General features: G+C 47.2%; 1 protein-coding gene across 1 annotated transcript in view; it reads left to right on the top strand.

Annotated features, from left to right (window-relative positions):
• POLE (DNA polymerase epsilon, catalytic subunit) overlaps window positions 1-19,659 on the top strand; it is an 81,349-nt gene that overhangs the window by 50,884 nt on the left and 10,806 nt on the right. Inside the window, exons 25-42 of the mRNA XM_081892187.1 lie at window positions 568-712; window positions 2,035-2,192; window positions 2,769-2,964; window positions 3,290-3,504; window positions 4,668-4,770; window positions 4,885-4,965; window positions 5,486-5,608; window positions 6,551-6,769; window positions 8,117-8,326; window positions 10,816-10,959; window positions 12,306-12,446; window positions 13,303-13,456; window positions 13,552-13,658; window positions 14,423-14,599; window positions 15,896-16,119; window positions 17,129-17,349; window positions 18,392-18,596; window positions 19,310-19,483. Of these exons, the coding sequence (XP_081748313.1) occupies window positions 568-712; window positions 2,035-2,192; window positions 2,769-2,964; window positions 3,290-3,504; window positions 4,668-4,770; window positions 4,885-4,965; window positions 5,486-5,608; window positions 6,551-6,769; window positions 8,117-8,326; window positions 10,816-10,959; window positions 12,306-12,446; window positions 13,303-13,456; window positions 13,552-13,658; window positions 14,423-14,599; window positions 15,896-16,119; window positions 17,129-17,349; window positions 18,392-18,596; window positions 19,310-19,483 (2,997 nt within the window). The remainder of the gene's footprint in view (window positions 1-567; window positions 713-2,034; window positions 2,193-2,768; window positions 2,965-3,289; window positions 3,505-4,667; window positions 4,771-4,884; window positions 4,966-5,485; window positions 5,609-6,550; window positions 6,770-8,116; window positions 8,327-10,815; window positions 10,960-12,305; window positions 12,447-13,302; window positions 13,457-13,551; window positions 13,659-14,422; window positions 14,600-15,895; window positions 16,120-17,128; window positions 17,350-18,391; window positions 18,597-19,309; window positions 19,484-19,659) is intronic.

Here is a 19,659-nt window from a genome sequence, read left to right as displayed (position 1 = left end):
GGGCGCCACTACCAAGAAGGCCCTCTGCCTGCTTCCCTGTAACCTCACAGTAAGGGAACCACCAGAAGGCCTTCAGAGCTGGACCTCAGTGATGAGGTCTGAGCGATGGGGGTGGAGACACACTTTTCCCGTTCTGCAGTTCCCTGCAACTGGTATTAGGGATCATTTGCTGTCTCTGACCGTGGAGGCAGAGCAAATAGCCATCATGACTAGTAGTTATCAATAGTCCTCCATAGATTTATTCAAACCTCTCTTAAAGGCATCCAAGTTGGTGGCCATAGTTTAACTGTGTGAAAAACTCTTTTCTTCTATCTGTCCCGAACCTTCCAACATTAAGCTTCCTCAGATGACCACGAGTTCTAATGATACAGAAGGGATAAAAGTGTTTCTCTATCCGCTTTCTCTCCTTGGCATGCATAATTTTATAAACCGCTACACCTTTCTTGATTTTTCTCTTAAACTGAAAAGCTCCGATTGCTGCAACTATTCCTCATAAGGTGGTTGCTTTTGCAGAGTGCCCTCTGGGCTCCCATATGGAAACACCTCTCCCATTTCCCCCTTTCCCAGGAGGCCACTGGAGCTGGACACAGACGGGATCTGGTGTGTGCTTCCAAACAGCTTCCCGGAAAACTTTGTCATCAAATCAACCCACGCCAAGAAGCCCAAGGTGACAATCTCCTATCCGGGTGCTATGCTGAACATCATGGTGAAGGTGAGGAGCCTCAAGCCTTTATCCTTAGCAGGAGGTGGGGGCAAGCCGAATCGACAGGATTTGGGGGCGGGGGGAGGGTCTTCCATAAAGACAGTCTGGAAACAGGGCACGGAAACCATGGGTACGTTTGACATTTAGCTTCCCCCCTGCAGGGATTGCATCATATATAGCTTCCTTCCAGCCCTCCCGTTAAATTGTTCTGGGGTGCAGAATATTTTTCCCCCCCAAGAATATTTATTAAGGTTTTCAATAATAATACAATAAAAATCAAAAAGTAAAAAGACAAAGATAATAACAAAAATAAAAATAATTAAAAACACATAAAGTTTCCATTACTTATTTTTCATTAACTTATTGCCCAGACCTCCTCATACCTCCCTTTTTTGTATTCCAATTCAAATTATTAGTTCAGCAAATCCTTATTAATAAATTTTAACCTATTTCTAAGGAGGGACGCAGGTGGCGCTGTGGGTTAAAGCCTCAGCGCCTAGGACTTGCCGATCGAAAGGTCGGCGGTTCGAATCCCTGCGGCGGGGTGCGCTCCTGCTGCTCGGTCCCAGCGCCTGCCAACCTAGCAGTTCGAAAGCACCTCCGGGTGCAAGTAGATGAATAGGGACCGCTTACCAGCGGGAAGGTAAACGGCGTTTCCGTGTGCGGCTCTGGCTCGCCAGAGCAGCGATGTCACGCTGGCCACGTGACCCGGAAGTGTCTCCGGACAGCGCTGGCCCCTGGCCTCTTAAGTGAGATGGGCGCACAACCCCAGAGTCTGTCAAGACTGGCCCGTACGGGCAGGGGTACCTTTACCTTTACCTTAACCTATTTCTAAACCTTTTTTTCCATATTCTCTTAAAGCATTACAGCTGGAAACCACTTAATTTCTATCCGACATCATTCTAACATTCATTAATTTTGCAGTATTTCTGTAGGTAGTCTTTAAATTTCTTCCAATCTTCTTCCGCCAACTCTTCTCCCTGGTCTCGGATTCTGCCAGTCATTTCTGCCAATCCCATATAGTCCATCACCTTCGTCTGCCATTCTTCCAGAGTGGGTAGATCCTGTGTTTTCCAGTACTTTGCAATGAGTATTCTTGCTACTGTTGTAGCATACATAAAGAAAGTTCTATCCTTCTTTGACACCAATTGGCCGACCATGCCCAAGAGAAAGGCCTCTGGTTTCTTCAGGAAGGTATATTTAAACACCTTTCCCCCCTGCAGGGATTGCATCATATATAGCTTCCTTCCAGCCCTCCCGTTAAATTGTTCTGGGGTGCAGAATAAGCCTGCCAGGCCGAAGCGCCCAGCGTGTGTGTCACTTACTTGCAGGAAGGGTTTACGAATGATCAGTACCAGGAGCTGGTGGACCCGGCCTCGCTCTCCTATGTTTCCCGCTCGGAGAACAGCATCTTCTTTGAAGTGGACGGCCCGTACCTGGCCATGATTCTCCCTGCCTCCAAGGAAGAGGGCAAGAAGCTGAAGAAAAGGTGAGGTCTGGGGAGGCAGCACCTCCTCGGCTCAGCTAAACCTGGAAGATGGCAGGACTTGAAACATCGCTGCGTGATCCTTAATAGATGTGCATTTTCAGAACCCCCTCCTTTCTAGTTGTAAGAAGCCCTGGAGGCTGGTCCAGTAGGGCACAGGGGACGCTGCCCCACCTGTAGTCCAAAATATCTGGAGGGCAACAGATAGCGGAGGCATTGGGACGAAGTGGCCACTGACCCATCAACCTCACTCAGCCCCCACCTGCCTTTTTTACTTACAATCAACCCCAGGGCATAGACTGGCTGTGGCAAGCTTCCTCCTCCTCCCTTTCAGGGTTGCCCCTTGTAGAACTCAGCAGGGAGAAGGAGGGGGACAAAACTAGTCTTAGTTGCCTCTGCCTCTCATTGGCTGTGACGCCACCTACTGTTGGGCTCCTTGACTTCCATCCTATCAGTCCCAACAGGCACCAGACACCACTGGTAAAAAGGTGGGACCCCCCCCCCCGATACAGGAAAGAGAAGACACAGGAGAGGGAAGGTGCCGACCATGCTCAGGCTGACTATTTTGCTCCGCGCCAGGTACGCTGTGTTCAACGAGGACGGCTCCCTGGCCGAGCTAAAGGGGTTTGAGGTGAAACGGCGGGGGGAGCTGCAGCTGGTCAAGATCTTCCAGTCGTCCGTCTTTGAGGCCTTCCTGAAAGGCACCACTTTGGAAGAGGTTTATGCCTCCGTCGCCAAAGTGGCTGACTACTGGCTGGATGTGCTCTACAGCAAGGTGGGTTGAGGCTCCAAGGTGAGTCTTCAGGCTTTCCTGGGACGGTATGGTCAAATCTCTCCACAGTGGGCATTTGGTGATGAAGATAATGGGGAATTGGTGGCCAGTTAAGGGCAGAACCCCCTGTTGGAAAGAAGACGAGGTTCCTGTTGCTGCTGTAAAGTCCTCTTCTCCCCTTCCACACACGGGCATCTCCCAGGCTTCCTGCAGCCTTCAGAGCTTTTAGTGCAGCCAACATGGGATGCTGAGTTGCCCTGCCTCCAAAGTGGTCCAGGAGGGGGATATGGCTGGCAAATGCAAGCATTCCTTTCTCTCTTTTTTCCAGGCTGCCAATATGCCTGACTCGGAGTTGTTTGAGCTTATCTCTGAGAACCGGTCCATGTCCCGCAAACTGGAGGATTATGGGGAGCAAAAATCCACCTCCATCAGCACCGCTAAGCGCCTGGCTGAGTTCCTGGGGGATCAGATGGTGAAGGATGCTGGTCTGAGCTGCCGGTTTATCATTTCTAAGAAGCCAGAAGGATCCCCGGTCACAGAGAGGTATATATATCGATCAGAGGGGCACAAGTATTCCACAATGCCGGGCCATTGACGCGAAAGGCTCAGTTTCTTGTTGCTGTGAAATGAGCCTCACCAACTCAAGGAATGACCAAATCGGCAGACAATTTTGGTTGTTGAGCTGGAGTAGATGAGTTCAGCTGGTACACAGGACCTAAGTTGTTCAGGGCTCTGTAACCTAACGCAAGGACCTTGAAGCTGGCAGATGGGCCGCAAGTGCAGATGTTGTGATTTTTATTTATTAAATTTCTATAACACCCTTCATGTGAGGAGCACAGGGCAGTTTATGAAAACACAAAATGCATAACAGAGTAAAAAGCAGAAATGATAACAACCCCACTTTCGTTCCAACAAAATGTTGCATACTATTGGCCAGATTCTGCACCAGCTGGTAATTACACTTTACAGAATTGTGTGGAAGTTGCCCCAGATCAATTGACTCTCCACCCCCATTGTTTTGCCCCAGGCTCCGAGGGCCTTCTGGTGCTTCTCTCCCTGCGAAAAATGTGGTTACAGGGAACTAGACCTGCTACAGCATTAACCCTTTCCATAGTATTATGGATGCACCATTCCCACACTTCAAAAACAGGACCAAGGACAGCTCCACATAAAGTGCATTGCCGTCATACAGCCTTAAAAGCCCATGGACTGCAGTGGCCAGGCTATCGCTGCCCAGGAACAGCCATTGCTGGCAAACCAGGCACAGCTGCTAAAAGTTCATTCTACTCAGAGTAAACTGATTTAAAGTAGTCGTACCTTGGATCTTGAACGCCTTGGTACTCAGACATTTTTGCTCCCGAACGCCGCAAACCCGGAAGTGAGCTTTCCGGCTTGCAAACGTTCTTTGGAACCTGAACATCCTCTGCAGCTTCCGATTAGCTGAAGGAGCTCCCTGCAGCCAATCAAAAGCTGCGCTTTGGTTTCTGAACATTCTGGAAGTCAAACAGACTTCCAGAATGGATTTCGTTCGACTTCTGAGGTATGACTAATTGTCATGACTAACTTTCGTTTGGTCAACTGAATGGGTTTATTCTGAATAGAACGAATATTGAATACAAACCATATAGTCTTTAAGATGCAACCGACTGACAAGGCTGCTCCTCTTCTGGAAATAGAAGTGATGCGTTTTGATTTATTTTCCCCAGGGCCATTCCGCTGGCCATTTTCCAGGCTGAGCTCTCGGTCCGCAGGCACTATCTCCGGAAATGGCTCAAGAGCCCCTCCTTGCAGGAGTTTGACATCAGGACGGTAAGCTGTGTGGGGCTGTCTTGCAGCAGTTTGTGACTCAAGGCTGTGACTGTAGCACACCTCTTGTCCCCAGCCTTGGACTTGACCAAAATCCTCTTGTCTCTCTGCTTGTAGATCCTGGATTGGGACTATTACATCGAGAGACTGGGCAGCACAATTCAGAAAATCATTACCATCCCAGCAGCCCTGCAGCAGGTAAACTGTCGGGTTGGTGGCTAAAGGGCTGTGGGCTCCCCCAGGATGTTACGAGACACAGGAGGTAGCCGCAGAACTCTCACTTAGTTGCTCTGGTCCAGTAGCTAGCTAAAAACTCAAAGCTCCAAAATTGAGCTAGCTCCCTGAGTGTTCCCATTCATTTCAGAAAGGCAGAACCTTCCTGCATGGAACTGACCCCAGCCTTTTCCAAATGCACAAGAGCTCTTTGCATTCCTCAGAGCACACCTGGGACTCCAGAGCTATTTATTTAAAATATTTCTACTCCTCTGTGATTGGTTTTTGGGGACCGGGGTTGTACAAACAAAAGCTGAAAAGCTGGGGTTTCTGTGCTACGGGTCTCTGATTTGGATGTCAGCAATGTCAGTGCAAGTGTCTTGTGTTCTAGCATAGCTAGTTTCCTTCTGCTTCTGGTCAAAAACAGTAGTATCCTCGCAGGATCAGGCAGAATGAAAGTCAGAGGGAGCCTCCCAAATAAATAACAAATGCGGTGTCCCGTCAGGTAAAAAACCCCGTTCCTCGCGTCCGACACCCCGACTGGCTCCACAAGAAGCTCTTGGAAAAGAACGACATGTACAAGCAGAAGAAAATCAGTGAGCTTTTCACAAGTGAGGGCAAGAGACAGGTAAGAGGGGCAGGGCTCTACCTGCAACAGGGTGGATTAAAAAAATGAATCCAGTTTTTTAATTAAAATGCATTTACACACGCACACACACAAAATCAGTTGTAGTAAATGTCTGCCTCATCATGTTTACTTGGAAGTAATTCCTACTTTGTTCACTAGGACTTATTTCCCAAGTAAATGTGCATAAATTATAGTCCTGGCTTCTGATTGCTTTCTACAGTAGAACCTTGGTTCTCAAACGTAATCTGTTCCAAAAGTCCGTTCCAAAACCAAAGCATTCCAAAACCAAGGCCCGCTTTCCCCCAGAAAGTAATGCAAAATGGATTCATCCATTCCAGACTTTTAAAAAAACCCCTAAAACAGCAATTGAACTTGAATTTTACTATCTAACAAGACCATTGATCCATAAAACGAAAGCAATAAACAATGTACTGCAGTCACACAATCAGTATCTGAACTAGGTTCCACAAAAACAAAAAGCTACAAAAACAAAATTAATAGCAAAAACAGACAAACCTCAGTGTAACACTCAAAATGGAAGTGTGGCACTCAAATCGAAAGCGTAGCAGTCAAAATGGAGCATGTTCGGCTTCCAAAAAAAGTTCGCAAACCGGAACACTTCTGGGTTTGCAGTGTTTGGGTTCCTAGTTTGAGTACCAAGGCATTTGAGAACCAAGGTACCACTGTATATAGGTTTCAAAATGGTCAGTTTTATTTTTACATCTCATCGGTTCTTTGTTTAAGATGGCAGTCCCTTGAGGCTGGTTTTCATTTTTGTAATAAAAATAAACCGGTGCTTTCTGAGATGGGCATCGGCAGGTAAAACATACTTTTATCCCAGAGCTGAGAAGAAGGTGGAGGCCACGGGCAGTTTTTGTGGGTAATTGGGTTGCTCAAGTCAAGGAGGGTTCCATCATTGTACCTTTCGGTGTTTCCTCGCAGGTCTCTGCCAATGTAATCCAGGAGGGCACACCCTCCACACAGGTGGCTGACATGGAAGATTTTGGGGTCGCCAAGTCTCTGCAGCCGGGGGTCCCTGTATCAAATAAACGTAAACGCATCCCTACAGCAGAAGAGAGCCAGCAGCAGTCCCAGAATTCGGAACTAACGCAGTCCTGGAGGGAGATCTTGGGCCCGCCACCTCCCTCTGGAACCACCAAGGTAAGGTAGCAGAAGGAGAGAACTTCATTTAAGTAGAGGAACAAAGGATTGCTGTGGGGCTGGGGCTGGACGGTGGGGGAGCAGCAACATCCTACCATATATGAATCTTTTAAAAAGCCAGCTGGATCAGGCCAGTGGCTCGAGTGGTAGAGCATCCTGGTCAACCAGGAGCTAAGTAGATGCCTCTGGGATCCACAAGCAGGACCTGAGCGCAGCTGACACTCCCCTACCGCGATTTCCATTTGCTGGTATTCAGAAGCATATTGCCGTCAACACTGGAGGTAGAATGCAGCCGTCAGGGTTAGAACCCATTGACAGGTTTACCTGTCTAAGCCATCTGACTTGATGAAAATTCCATAGTTGCAGCTATGCACTAGGGCTTCCTTTTCTGATTCAGCTTCATTGGATGTGCCCATGTTGTGAGAGAGGGAGAAAAGCTTTTCTCTTATCTGTTCTCTCCACACCATGCAGAATTTTATCGGCTATTGTTACGCCACAACTTGCGCGCCTTTTCTCTAAACAAAAGCCCCAAACGCTGTCACACCATAGATCTGTGTTCTTCTTCTTTGGCAATCACTCGTAGCCGAGTAAGATTGTCTTCCATGAACACAATCTTAACAGTGAGTCCGTAAGTGACTGTGGAGGCCAATTCTGGATCCACATGTCCTTCCAGGAGTTGATCATGGTGAGGGTTTGCCAAACGTGCCTTCCTCTTAGCACACTTCTCCCTTTCGTCCTGAGTTTGAGCATCTTCAAAGCCCATGACACTTTTGGTAAAGGCTGTTCTCCAATTGGAGTGCTCTCAAGGCCAGTGTTTTCCAATTTTCAGTGTTTATACTACATTTTTTTAAGATTTGGCTTGAGAGAGTCTTTAAGCCTCTTTTGTTGACCACCAGCATTACGCTTTCCATTTTTAAGTTTGGAATAGAGTAGTTGCTTTGGAAGACAATGATCAGGCATCCGAACAACATGACCAGTCCAACAAAGTTAACGTTGAAGAATCATTGCTTCAACACTGGTGATCTTTGCTTCTTCCTGGCATTAGTTTCCCAAGTGATGTGTAAAATTTTTCAGAGACACCGTTGATGGAATCTTTCGAGGAGTTGGAGATGGTGTTTATAAGCAGTCTGTGTTTCACAAGTGTGTGTGCTATAGATATGTGTAATGGCATCGTGTTCGCATAATGCTGACTGCGTCGGAAATTACAGATTGCACAAAATTTTCAGGATTCCTGCCATTCGTTCCCACCATTTCTGATTTGAAGAATTTGACTTTCCACCCAAGCCGAAGAAAGTTAGGATTTGGTTTGCCCGATGGTCATTGCCCATTTCCTACTCTTTCCTGCAGGAGGAGCGCCTGGTCTGGCTGTGCTACCACAAGAAGAAGTGGGAGGTTCAGGCTCGGCAGCGCCAGGAGCGCCGCAAGAGACGGCGGCTGGCAGATGGCGAGTCGGTCCTGGGCGGGGGGCTGATCAGGGCAAGGCCCTCCATGGGGCTCGGCAGCTACCTGAGCAAAACGGCCCGCAGCATTCTGGACATGCCCTGGCAGATCGTGCAGGTAAGGAGCATCGTGGGGCAGGGGGATCTCTTTGCCAGGGGAGGGGGTTTAAGACTGCCATCAGCAGAGCATGCTATAAAGTCAGATGCATGGAGGCATAAGGAGATAATAGAGAGCCAGGGCAGCATAGCCATGAAGCTCGCTAGGCGATTTGGAGCCAGTTGCTGTCTCTCAGCCTGACCTACCTCACAGGGTTGTTGTGGTTGAATCAGGAGGCAAAGGAACCATGTATTTTGAGTCCTCGGAGGAGACAGGTGGGACGTAAATGCAATGAAATAAATAATAAAGATGCTGGGTTGTGTTCAACATAGTGCTATGGTGAATGGTGAATATTCCATCGGCACAGGGATTTCTCATCTAGCAATTGAACCTGCTTTCCACACACACATACACACATACCCCAAAATATGTTTTGGAGGTTTCCCCAACCCTCTCGAACAAATTAAGGGACTGTGAGGGACACATGCAAGAGAAGGGGACCCCAGTGTGTTAGTGGTAATCATATTCATTTAAGCATCCTTAAAATAATCAGTGACTTCCCTACTTCTCTTTCCATGGTTCATTTTGAATATCATAAATCCCTGCATATTTTACATAAACTAAGCCATTCAGTATTCTATTATTACATCCATCCAAACTTATCTAGACTGTTGAATTTATCTTAATGCTGCCGTTTTCAAGTGTACACAATTTCTCCCATATATTCAATAAAAATCTTCTCTAAATGTATGTTCTTCTTGTTCTCTTATTCGATATGTTAGGTCTGCAAGCTATGCATGTCCCATCAGCATAAGTTGTCATTCTTCTTTGTTGGGACCTCGCTCAATTTCCATTTTGGGGCTAACAAACCATGGGCTGCATACATAACCTTTTTTGACACCTGGGAATTTCCATCTGGGTTGTCGAAAGGGCTCTCCCCCATAAAATATTTTGGGGAGCCCCCCACAACGTTGAGAAGAATCAGGGCAGAAGAGGCCAGTCATGAAGCCGAGCACAGTGCGATTTCGGTGGCTGGCAGCTCTTTGCTGTGGTGGTGGCAGCAGGAGGAGGAGGAGGCTGACCGCCAGAGAGAAGGAACCAGCCATTGAAGCCGCACTGCTACCATGTTCAGCTCCACCTCCTGGCGTTGCACACACATGCGAACATCACCCCCCCAACCTTCTGCTTGAGTTGGCACCTCTGGTGCTAATCCTTGTGGTAGCCCAATTACTGTTGGGATATTGCCGGAGAGACGAGGGCATTCGGCAGGCCCCCAGCTTGCTCCAGCCACCGGCCGGCAGCCGGTGTCCCTTGGAACATCATCAATTAGCGACACGAGCCTCGGATATATTTAGAGACCCATGCACGCTCTATCAGCAGAGTGCGTAAATCTTCTCACAGAAGAGGCGGACAGAGATGTGTGTAAGCATATTTACAAGCGTTTTATTCAGCATAGTTCAGGAACAAAGGAAAACATGTCTGCTTCCCTTCGTCTCCAGCAAAACAGCAGTAACACAAAAGCTATATACAAAACAGAAGTTCCCAGCAGACTATCTGGAAATGGAAACAGGCATGTCACACACAGTAGTCCTGCCTGTCCCTTTTAAGGTGGAACGGAACTATATCCTAATATTGTCTCGCTCCCCAATTCCCATGATGACTCCCTTCAGTGGGAGGCAGGGACTACTCTTGGTTCATCATTCTTGCTTTTTCTTAGGTCTTTGGGTTGGTAGCAGTTATATGATCTCCTACTGTTCAAAAAGGGACACAGGTGGCGCTGTGGGTTAAAGCCTCAGCGCCTAGGACTTGCTGATCGAAAGGTCGGCGGTTCGAATCCCTGCAGCGGGGTGCGCTCCCGCTGCTCGGTCCCAGCGCCTGCCAACCTAGCAGTTCGAAAGCACCTCCGGGTGCAAGTAGATAAATAGGGACCGCTTACCAGCGGGAAGGTAAACGGCGTTTCCGTGTGCAGCTCTGGCTCGCCAGAGCAGCGATGTCACACTGGCCACGTGACCCGGAAGTGTCTCCGGACAGCGCTGGCCCCTGGCCTCTTAAGTGAGATGGGCGCACAACCCCAGAGTCTGTCAAGACTGGCCCGTACGGGCAGGGGTACCTTTACCTTTACCTTACTGTTCAAAATCTAGTAATGTGTTGGGGTCCCCAGCCCTTTTGGACCCGTGGGCCTCCCCTTCCCTGTTCTCCAAGGGCTAAGGAGGTGGAGAAACCTGACAGGCGGGACCACTCCCTGGACTGCTTGCAAGAAAGAAGGCAGGGAGGTGGAAGTTGGCAGGGCCCTGCCCCATTTGCCCTAATGAGCTTCTGAAAGGCCAGCAAATGCCACAGCCTCTGTACCTTTTTCTCACCTCTTCTCAGCTTCCAAGCCTCCCCCCCATGCCAGATGAGATCAAGGGCTGCCCCCTGGGTTGTGCTTCCGGCCTCCGCGTAGTCCAGGTAGCTTCCATGCCTCCCTCTGCCTTTGCAAGCCCACCTTGACGTGATCTCTCTTCCCCCAGATCGCCGAGACCAGCCAGCCAGGCCTCTTCAAGCTGTGGGCCGTCATTGGAAGTGACCTGCACTGCCTCAAGCTGAATGTCCCTCGTGTTTTCTACGTCAACCAGCGCGTCCCTAAACCTGAAGAGAGCACTGCATATCGGAAGGTGCGTGGAGTGAGTCCCTTGGTGGAGCAGTAAATGTATTGCGGTAACCTCCTGTTTGCCGCAAGTGATTTGAAAAGTAGAGTATTCATGTCAGTTTGCATTTCTTAGTGCAGAAAGTATTGATCTGATGTGTAGAGATCTCTCCTATTCTACTTAATTCAAGAGGCTTCTGGAAGCTGCTCTGTGTGAAAGAGTCAAGCAGAAGGTTTGTGGTGTTTGGGTTATACCTTCAGAGAAGCTGAGTACAGCTGGTTTAAACTACAGTAGTTCTCTTATCCTTTCTGTCAAAGTCATGCTGACTATAAAAGTAAAGCCAGAAGGAGCCTGAGATTCACTTTCTCTTTCTATCTATTTCCTTCTGGTGTGGTGACTTCTTATAAGTTAAAGTTAAGTCTGCTGCAACTGGATTTCTTATGACAGTGCCAATCCTGAATGCATTGGATTTCTGACCATTTTGCTCATTTGCCTTCAGTAGCAGTAAAGCTCTGACGGAGCCTCTGGTCTATTTTGGGGGAATCCTGTTTAAGTTTTTACTCTGCTAACTATACATTGGAATCTGCTCTGGATCAATATTCATCCTATTTTTCCTTTTACACTGAAAACTTCGTTTTTTCAGAGAGAGAAATGTGGAATACCAGAAGGCAAGAAGAACTGTGAAATATTTTTTTCCCTCCCTTTTAGAACGAGTGTAAAACCAGGTTTTACTCAAAATGCTCAGTATGAAGATTTGTATGTTGGACAAAATGAGGGTCTGTATGGTGTCGTGGTTAGGGTGTCAGACTAGCTGCTTGAGAGACCAGGGTTTAAGTCCTCACTCAGCCAAAATTATTATTATTATTTTATTTTTTTATTATTATTGTATCCTGCCCATCTGACTGGGTTATCCGAAGCCACTCCCTGAAGCTCACTGGGTGACCGTGAGCCAGTCACTGTCTCTCAGGCTAGCCTACCTCACAGGGCTGTTTTGTGGATGAAACGGGGAGGGGAAGAATCATGTACGTCACCTTGTGCTCACTGGAGGAAAGACAATATATAAACGTATGAAATAAACAACATGGAAGTATTCAAGAGTTATAATGCCTTTGTATGCTGTAGATTGACTGCAAATGACTTTTTTGGCAACTCAGGGCAGGTTAGTCCAAAAGCGAAAGGATTTTCGTTTGAAGCCAGTGAAAGATGTCTACAATTCTGGGGCAGAGTTGCCAGTTGACCCAGAACTACTATGACAAGGAAAGGAGAGTGTGGTTGTGCCCACCCACCCACTCATCTGTGCCCCACATGGTAAAAACAGGTACAGATAGACTTGAGGGGGGGTCTCACCTGAGTCCTTGTTATCATCTCGGCAGGTAAACAGGATCCTTCCTCGCTCCAACTTGGTTTACAACCTCTATGAGTACTCTGTGCCCGAGGAAATGTACCAGGAGCACATCAACGAAATCAACGCCAGCCTCTCTGCTCCAGATATAGAGGGGGTGTACGAGACCCAGGTAACTGACTCCCTTTTTCTGGTCTAATGCGGGGAAAGGGGAGACCTAGGTTGCACCCCATGCTAGTCCAACTCCGAGTAGACTCAATGGAGACAGTGGACACTTGAGGTGTATATTTATAAGACCGGCCTTATTCCTGTGATTATAATTGTTTTAAGTGGTTTTTTGTGTTTTAATGTGACCTGCCCTGAGACCTTAGAGTGAAGGGCATGTAATACAGTATATTTGGAGGGTATACTCAGAGTAGAATTGGCTAGAACCCCTTTTTCTTTCTTTTGAGACTTGAGGTTGATTTGAAAATACTACCATCTGTGTCATTTATGCTTTCCCTTCACTTGCCTTCCATAAATGGGTCTTTTCAGGCTTCTCGTTTCAAAATCCTCTACCTGGGCAGGTGAAACCTACTGCATTCAGCATCCTGCTTGGCTTTCCTTTTGAAACCTCTGAGGCAGTAGCATGGAGCATCTTGCTCTGGGTAGTTCACTATGGTTAAATCCAATTTAAATAAATCCAATTAAAAAAATTTAAAAATGCTTTTTTTGGATATATTTTTTTTAAAAAAACAACATTGATTTTTATCCACCCTGGTTTCCTGTAACTTCAGTTCTCGCACTGCGGGTTTTTAAAAACCAAAGGGAACCAGACAGCGCTTTCCTTCTAGAAAAAAGAAGAAGAATAAAAGGGTACTGTATACCCTTGAGTGCCTCCAGAAAAAAAGCTCTGGGGCCAGATACCCTTGCCAGTCAACTTCAGATCATACCCGGAGATCTACCAGTAGATCCTACCCTGCCAGAAGATTTGCCAGTCCTTCTCACCCCTGGTGTAACCTCTGGTTCCTCTTCTCCTCCCTGCCCAGATCCCATTACTTCTGCGGGCCCTGATCCGCCTGGGCTGCGTGTGCATGGTCAACAGGAACTTGGTGAGGCACCTCACTGGCCGGGAGGCTGAAACCTTCAACCTGGAGCACCTCGAGATGCGCTCCTTGGCCCAGTTCAGCTACCTGGAGCCAGGTAAGAAGACTCATCCCCAATACTCGGGTGGCTGGCAAGAACTGGGAAGGCAGTTCCTGCTCTCTGACACAAGGCTCTGTTCCATGTCTGTTTAGGTAGCATCCGGCACATCTACCTGTACCACAACTCCCAAGGCAACAAGGCGCTCTTTGGCCTCTTCATCCCATCTCAGCGGAAGGCGTCTGTTTTTGTGCTTGACACGGTAAGGTCGGAGGCCAGGGGGGTGGGGCTTGCTGACACTCGTTGAAATATTGTCCTTTCATTTACAGTGGTACCTCGGGTTAAGTGCTTAATTCGTTCTGGAGGTCCGTTCTTAACCTGAAACTGTTCTTAACCTGAAGCACCACTTTAGCTAATGGGGCCTCCCGCTGCTGCCGCAACACCAGAACACGATTTCTGTTCTCAACCTGAAGCAAAGTTCTTAACCTGAAGCGCTATTTCTGGGTTAGCGGAATACGTAACCTGAAGTAAATGTTCTGGTTTTTGAACGTTTTTCGGAAGCCAAACGTCCGACGCGGCTTCTGCTTGAGTGCAGGAAGCTCCTGCAACCAATCAGAAGCCGCGCTTTGGTTGTCGAACATTTTGGAAGCCGAACGGGCTTCCAGAATGGATTATGTTCGACAACCGAGGTTTGACTGTATTAAGAAAATATAGAGAACATTATAAGATGCAGCTGGAAAAGAATAACAATGGAGGGAAGTCCGGGGATTCAGAGAATCCTATGTGTATATGATTTAACTGTGATGATAATTTTGAAGGCAAAAATGAGTAAAAAAATATTTATTTTTTAAAAAAGGGGAAATCAGGGTTCTATGGGTATCGGGTTCTGCGGTTTTAGAAGCCCAGTTGGCAGCTACAGATTCCTCGGCTTCCCCGCCTGAGGGTCCTTTCATCCAGATGGTTTCACGGAGCCAGATCTTTACCTGCAGCTGTGTCTCCAGCATCCTTCTCTCCCCTCGGCTCCAGGTGCGGAGCAACCAGATGCCCAACCTCAACAACATGTACTCGGCGGAGCACAGCGCCATGGTGGCGAAGGTGGGCGAGGAGCTCCTTCCGCCCAACAAGCACGCCTTCGAGGTGCGAGCGGAGACAGACCTCAAGACCGTCTGCAGGGCCATCCAGCGCCTCCTGCTGGGCTACAAGGTAACAGCAGGGAAATCCAGCGCTTGCCTCCGTTCTTTGGCCAACCCTGAGGCCCCCAGCAGTGGCAGGCTTCGGGCTCTCCCAATTCCAGCAGCGCTAAAATTCAGTGCCCGCCTCTTGCGCTCCGTTCTCCAGCACTGTTGTGGTGCCCCCCGCAGCATGGCACTCAGTGTGGGCACCCTAAAGCTAGCCCTGCTCGCTGCCAGCCAGGGTGGATTCGATTTCAATCAAATTGATTTAAATCACGATTTAAATCACTGGTCAGTAAGACTTGATTTAAATCTTTTTTTTTTACATAAAGACTCATTCTTGCTGGTTATAATCTTAATATTTACAACCAGATGAAGGTTTCATTTTTGGAATAATAAATTTTCAGAGTAGCTTTTACAGTTATAGCAAAAATCACTGACTTGGTTATACTATTCAAAATACATAGACCGATAATTATGAAATTATTGTGAGGTTTAATAAGTTAACTGTGTTTCTATTTGGGCAACTTTTCTGCTGTACTTTATTGGGAGAAAAAAAAACCATTTCCTTAATAACAATTTAAACCATTTAATTAACTAAAACAATAACATGATACCATATATATCCATGTTTGTTAGCTGGTGTGGGTTTTTTTAAAAAAAAAAAGCTTAGACTGAGTTTTAGCACATATGAAAAACTTAAAACAAATCCTTTTTTCCTGATGAATAGCCTTTGGTCTGTATTGTACCATATTTTCCCGGGTATAACATGGCCCCATGTATAAGACAATGCTTATTTTTGGGAGCCCTCAACAGTTGTTGAGCTTCTTTTGTAAGTTCGCTGAGCTGCTTTTCAACAATCCCCCGCTTTGGCTGACGGAACTGGTGCCGTAATACACCACATACTGGCTCTCACCAAATACTCTTCCTAAGCCAGGAAGAGTGGGTAAACAATCTCATTTCCAACATTTCCCTGCTACCGCCACAGCACCAGCCCTCAGCATATTAACCCGTGTATGATGACCCTCAAAAAAATTCAGAAAAAAGGTTGTTTTATACATGGAAAAATGCAGCAACTTAAATAGAAAACTATCTTTAGAAAGATTTTTCCTCCAAAAGCATTTTATTCTAAAAATCCGATTTGAATTAAAAAAAATTCCAATTTTCTTGATTTTTTTTTTTGTTTTTTTAAAAAATCATTGGTTTTTATCCACCCTGCTGCCAGCTCTTGGGAAAGCCCCTGCCCGCATCCCTTGAGGGCACCGTCCTACCTTACACCATCGTCCTTCTCATTCACCTGCTGTCTCTCTCCCTCCCTCTGTCCCAGGACGAGCGCCGGGGACCCACCCTCGTTGCCGTGCAGTCCAACTGGGACTTGAAGAGGCTGGTCGGAGGGATGCCCGTCTTGGAGGAGTTCCCGCTGGTTCCCGTCCAGGTGGCCGACGACGTCAACTACAGCATCCTGGACTGGCAGCGCCATGCTGCGCGGCACATGATCCGGCGCTACCTCAGCTTGGACACCTGCCTTTCTCAGGCCTTTGAGATGAGCAGGTGGGGAAGGGAGCGGCACAGACACACGGGTTTTGGGAAACGGCAAGGGTCTTGTTTTTCTTTTATATTTTATTTCTAAATTCCAGAAGTTTACAAGATGGTGCAAACTTCCAAATACCATTTCTCATTTGACTTCCCCTCTATGGTTGCCCCCGTAATTTCTAAATTTGCTGCATATTGTAGATATTCTGTGCCTTGCCTTTTCCACATTATAGTCAACAGCTGTTCTTCATTCAAGTCCTACGTGCATTTTATAAGAAATCAAGATAACAAACTTTTTACAAATGAATGGAAACGGTTTATTGAATGTTTACAGATAAATTGCAAACAGATAAAAACATCGACAGGATTGTTGTAATAACCTGCAGTTTCATAAGAGTTTATATTTAAAGTAAATAATTAAATGGGCAAATTAAATGAATTTGGATACGCAGAAGATATTAAAAAATAAATTTAAGGAAACTCAGAAAGAGAGGGAAGGGAGTCAAACTTTGAAATGTTAACATGATTGTAAAATTAATGAAAAGTATAAATTTGAGAAGTATAAATAAAAACTTAAGAAAACAAAAACAAATCCTAAGTACATTCTAGCATATGTACAGTAGTTCTTTAAATATTCAACAAAAGGTTTCCACTCCTGCATTAAATCTACCTTTTCTTGATCTCTTAACTTTCATAGTTAAGTTTAGTGTTTTTTTTATGGGGTACTCCAGGGCACACAGTACCAGCACCTCTTTTTTTGTTGTTTAAAAAGTCTGGCATTTCCTGTAAAAACTTCATGGTGAGGACTGGCACCTATTTTTCCGGGGGGGGGGGGGAGCACTGGTTAAGTTAGAAGGGTAGGGTGAGACGTGCAAGCCGTAGTGGCGGCGGTGGATGAATCAGTATGCCGAATTCCAAACAAAAGCCCAGGTTAAGGCAGTTAGTCTGTTTCTGCAGATCCAATCCTGCTTCTGGCTGATGTTCTGAAGGTCGTCTTCTCCCCGTTCCACCCCTCTCTTCTGCCCAGGTACTACCACATCCCCATCGGGAACCTCCCTGACGACATCTCCACCTTTGGCACGGACCTCTTCTTCTCCCGCCACCTCCACCGCCACAACCACCTCCTGTGGCTCTCTCCCACCTCCCGCCCGGACCTGGGGGGCAAGGAGGCAGACGACAGCCGTCTGGTCATGGAGTTCGACGAGAGGGTCTCTGTCGAGATCAATAACCCGGGCTGCTATTCCACAGGTGAGCAACAGGAAAGGGGTCTGCAGTTCTCTGCTCCATGGGTGTTCAAATATTCAAACAGAATATTAGAAGATGACCTAGCGAGTCTCTGAGGGTTGCTAATACGAGCATTAAGGAAGGCGTTACCATAAACGTGGCAGGTCCAATTTGTCCTGCAGAGTCATTGTTCATATGTTGAGTGCACGGCAACCAGTTCACCATGAAAGTTTTCTTTTTCATGGACTCTGGTCGCTTGAAGTTTTCACGTCGGGTTTCTCAGTAAGCGCCATCTCCCAAATGACAGTATGCCATCCTGTATTCCTGAAGGAGCGTCTCCACCCCCATCATCCAGCCCAGACACTGAGGTCCAGTGCTGAGGGCCTTCTGGCAGTTCCCTCACTGCGAGAAGTGAGGTTACAGGAAACCAGGCAGAGGGCCTTCTCGGTAGTGGCGCCTGCCCTGTGGAATGCCCTACCATCAGATGTCAAAAGAATAAACAACTACAGTAGTACCTCGGGTTACATATGCTTCAGGTTACACACTCTGCTAACCCAGAAATAGTACCTCGAGTTAAGAACTATGCTTCAGGATGAGAACAGAAATCGTGCTCCAGCGGTGCGGCGGCAGCAGGAGGCCCCATTAGCTAAAGTGGTCTTCAGGTTAAGAACAGACTTCCGGAACAAATTAAGTACTTAACCCGAGGTACCACTGTATATGACATTTAGAAGACATCTGAAGGCAGCCCTGTTTAGGGAAGTTTTTTAATGACTGATGTTTTAATTTATTTTTAATCTCCTCTTGGAAGCCGCCCAGAGTGGCTGGGGAAACCCAGCCAGATGGGCAGGGTATAAGTAAATTATTATTATTATTATTATTATTATTATTATTATTATTATTATTATTAGCTTCCTTTCTAGTTTCTAGTAGTCAGCAATCTTCATTCATAGCAAGCCTTTCCCCTTGGGATGGTGAGAGAGACGTTCCTTTTGGTCAGGGTTTGCGATGCAGCACTGGGCTTTCCTGCTCTTGAACCCAGGACCCAGTTTCACTCTTTTCACTGCAGTCTGCGTGGAGCTCGACATCCAAAGCCTGGCAGTGAACACCGTCCTGCAGTCGCATCACGTCAACGACATGGAGGGGGCCTCCAGTATGTGCATCAGCTTTGACGTGATCCAGCCGGCGTCACTGGAGGACATGGTCACGGGGAACCAGGCAACCAGCACCCTGGCCAGCTACGACGAAACAGCCCTCTGCTCCAACACATTCAGGTCTGGCCCGTGGCTTGGCTTTGCAGGGAATCCTGCCCTCTCCCCCACAAGCCGGTCATCCCCAGTGGTGGAATATGTGAGGGATCCCACCCCACTGGTCCTCCAGACTGCCATAGGATTGGGAGATTATAGATTTTTTTTAAAAATGGAAAATCCTGTTCTTCAGCCGTAAAAGCCTCCTAGAACTGCTTACAAATACAGTTCTGCCTTGGTTCTCAAACGACTTGGTACTCGTACATTTTGGCTCCTAAACGCCGCAAACCTGGGAGTAAGTGTTTCAGTTTGCGAACGTTTTTCGGAAGCCGAACATCCAGCACGGCTTCCGCTAGACTGCAGGAAGCTCCTGCAGCCAATTGGAAGCCACACCTTGGATTTTGGTTTTGGGAGTCAAACCGACTCCCAGAATAGATTAAGTTCGAGAACCAAGGTACCACTGTAGCTTAAAAGGAAAGGTGTGGGTTTTTTTAAAGGGACCCTCAGACTTCCAATTTGATAAGTTACAGCACAAAAGGAAAAAGGGTTTGGGAGGGAGGAGGAAAAAACCAACTACCTTTTCAGTTTTGCATACTTCTCATCGGGGGAAAATAGAACAGGCAGACAGTGCGGTGAAAAGCAGCAATGGTGTCAGAAGAAAAATTGCTTGGATTTGTGGGATTTCTAGTTGCAGCTCTGTAGATCTACTGGCCAGCTTCCACCTTTCTGCTCGCTCACAGGGTCTTGAAGAGCGTGGTGGTTGGCTGGGTGAAGGAGATCACGCAGTACCACAACATCTACGCCGACAACCAGGTGATTCACTTCTACCGCTGGCTGCGCTCCCCGACTTCGCTGCTCTACGATCCTGCCTTGCACCGCATGTTGCACAGCATGATGAAGAAGCTCTTCCTCCAGTGAGTCCATATCTCTCTTTTTCTTGTGTGTGTGTTTATAAAAAATATAGACAGCCAACTTGCCTATTGTACCTTTTGGGGAGTGGTTTGTTCCTCTCTCCTCTTCGCATTCAGATGCCTCTTGAGATAAAAAGGTAAAGGGACCCCTGACCATTAGGTCCAGTTGTGACCGACTC

Source organism: Podarcis melisellensis (genome assembly GCF_964234715.1).
Source record: "Podarcis melisellensis genome assembly, chromosome: 16".
Lineage (NCBI taxonomy): Eukaryota > Metazoa > Chordata > Lepidosauria > Squamata > Lacertidae > Podarcis > Podarcis melisellensis.
The sequence above is the reverse complement of the archived record's forward strand: the minus strand, read 5'-3'. Positions and strand labels throughout refer to the sequence as shown.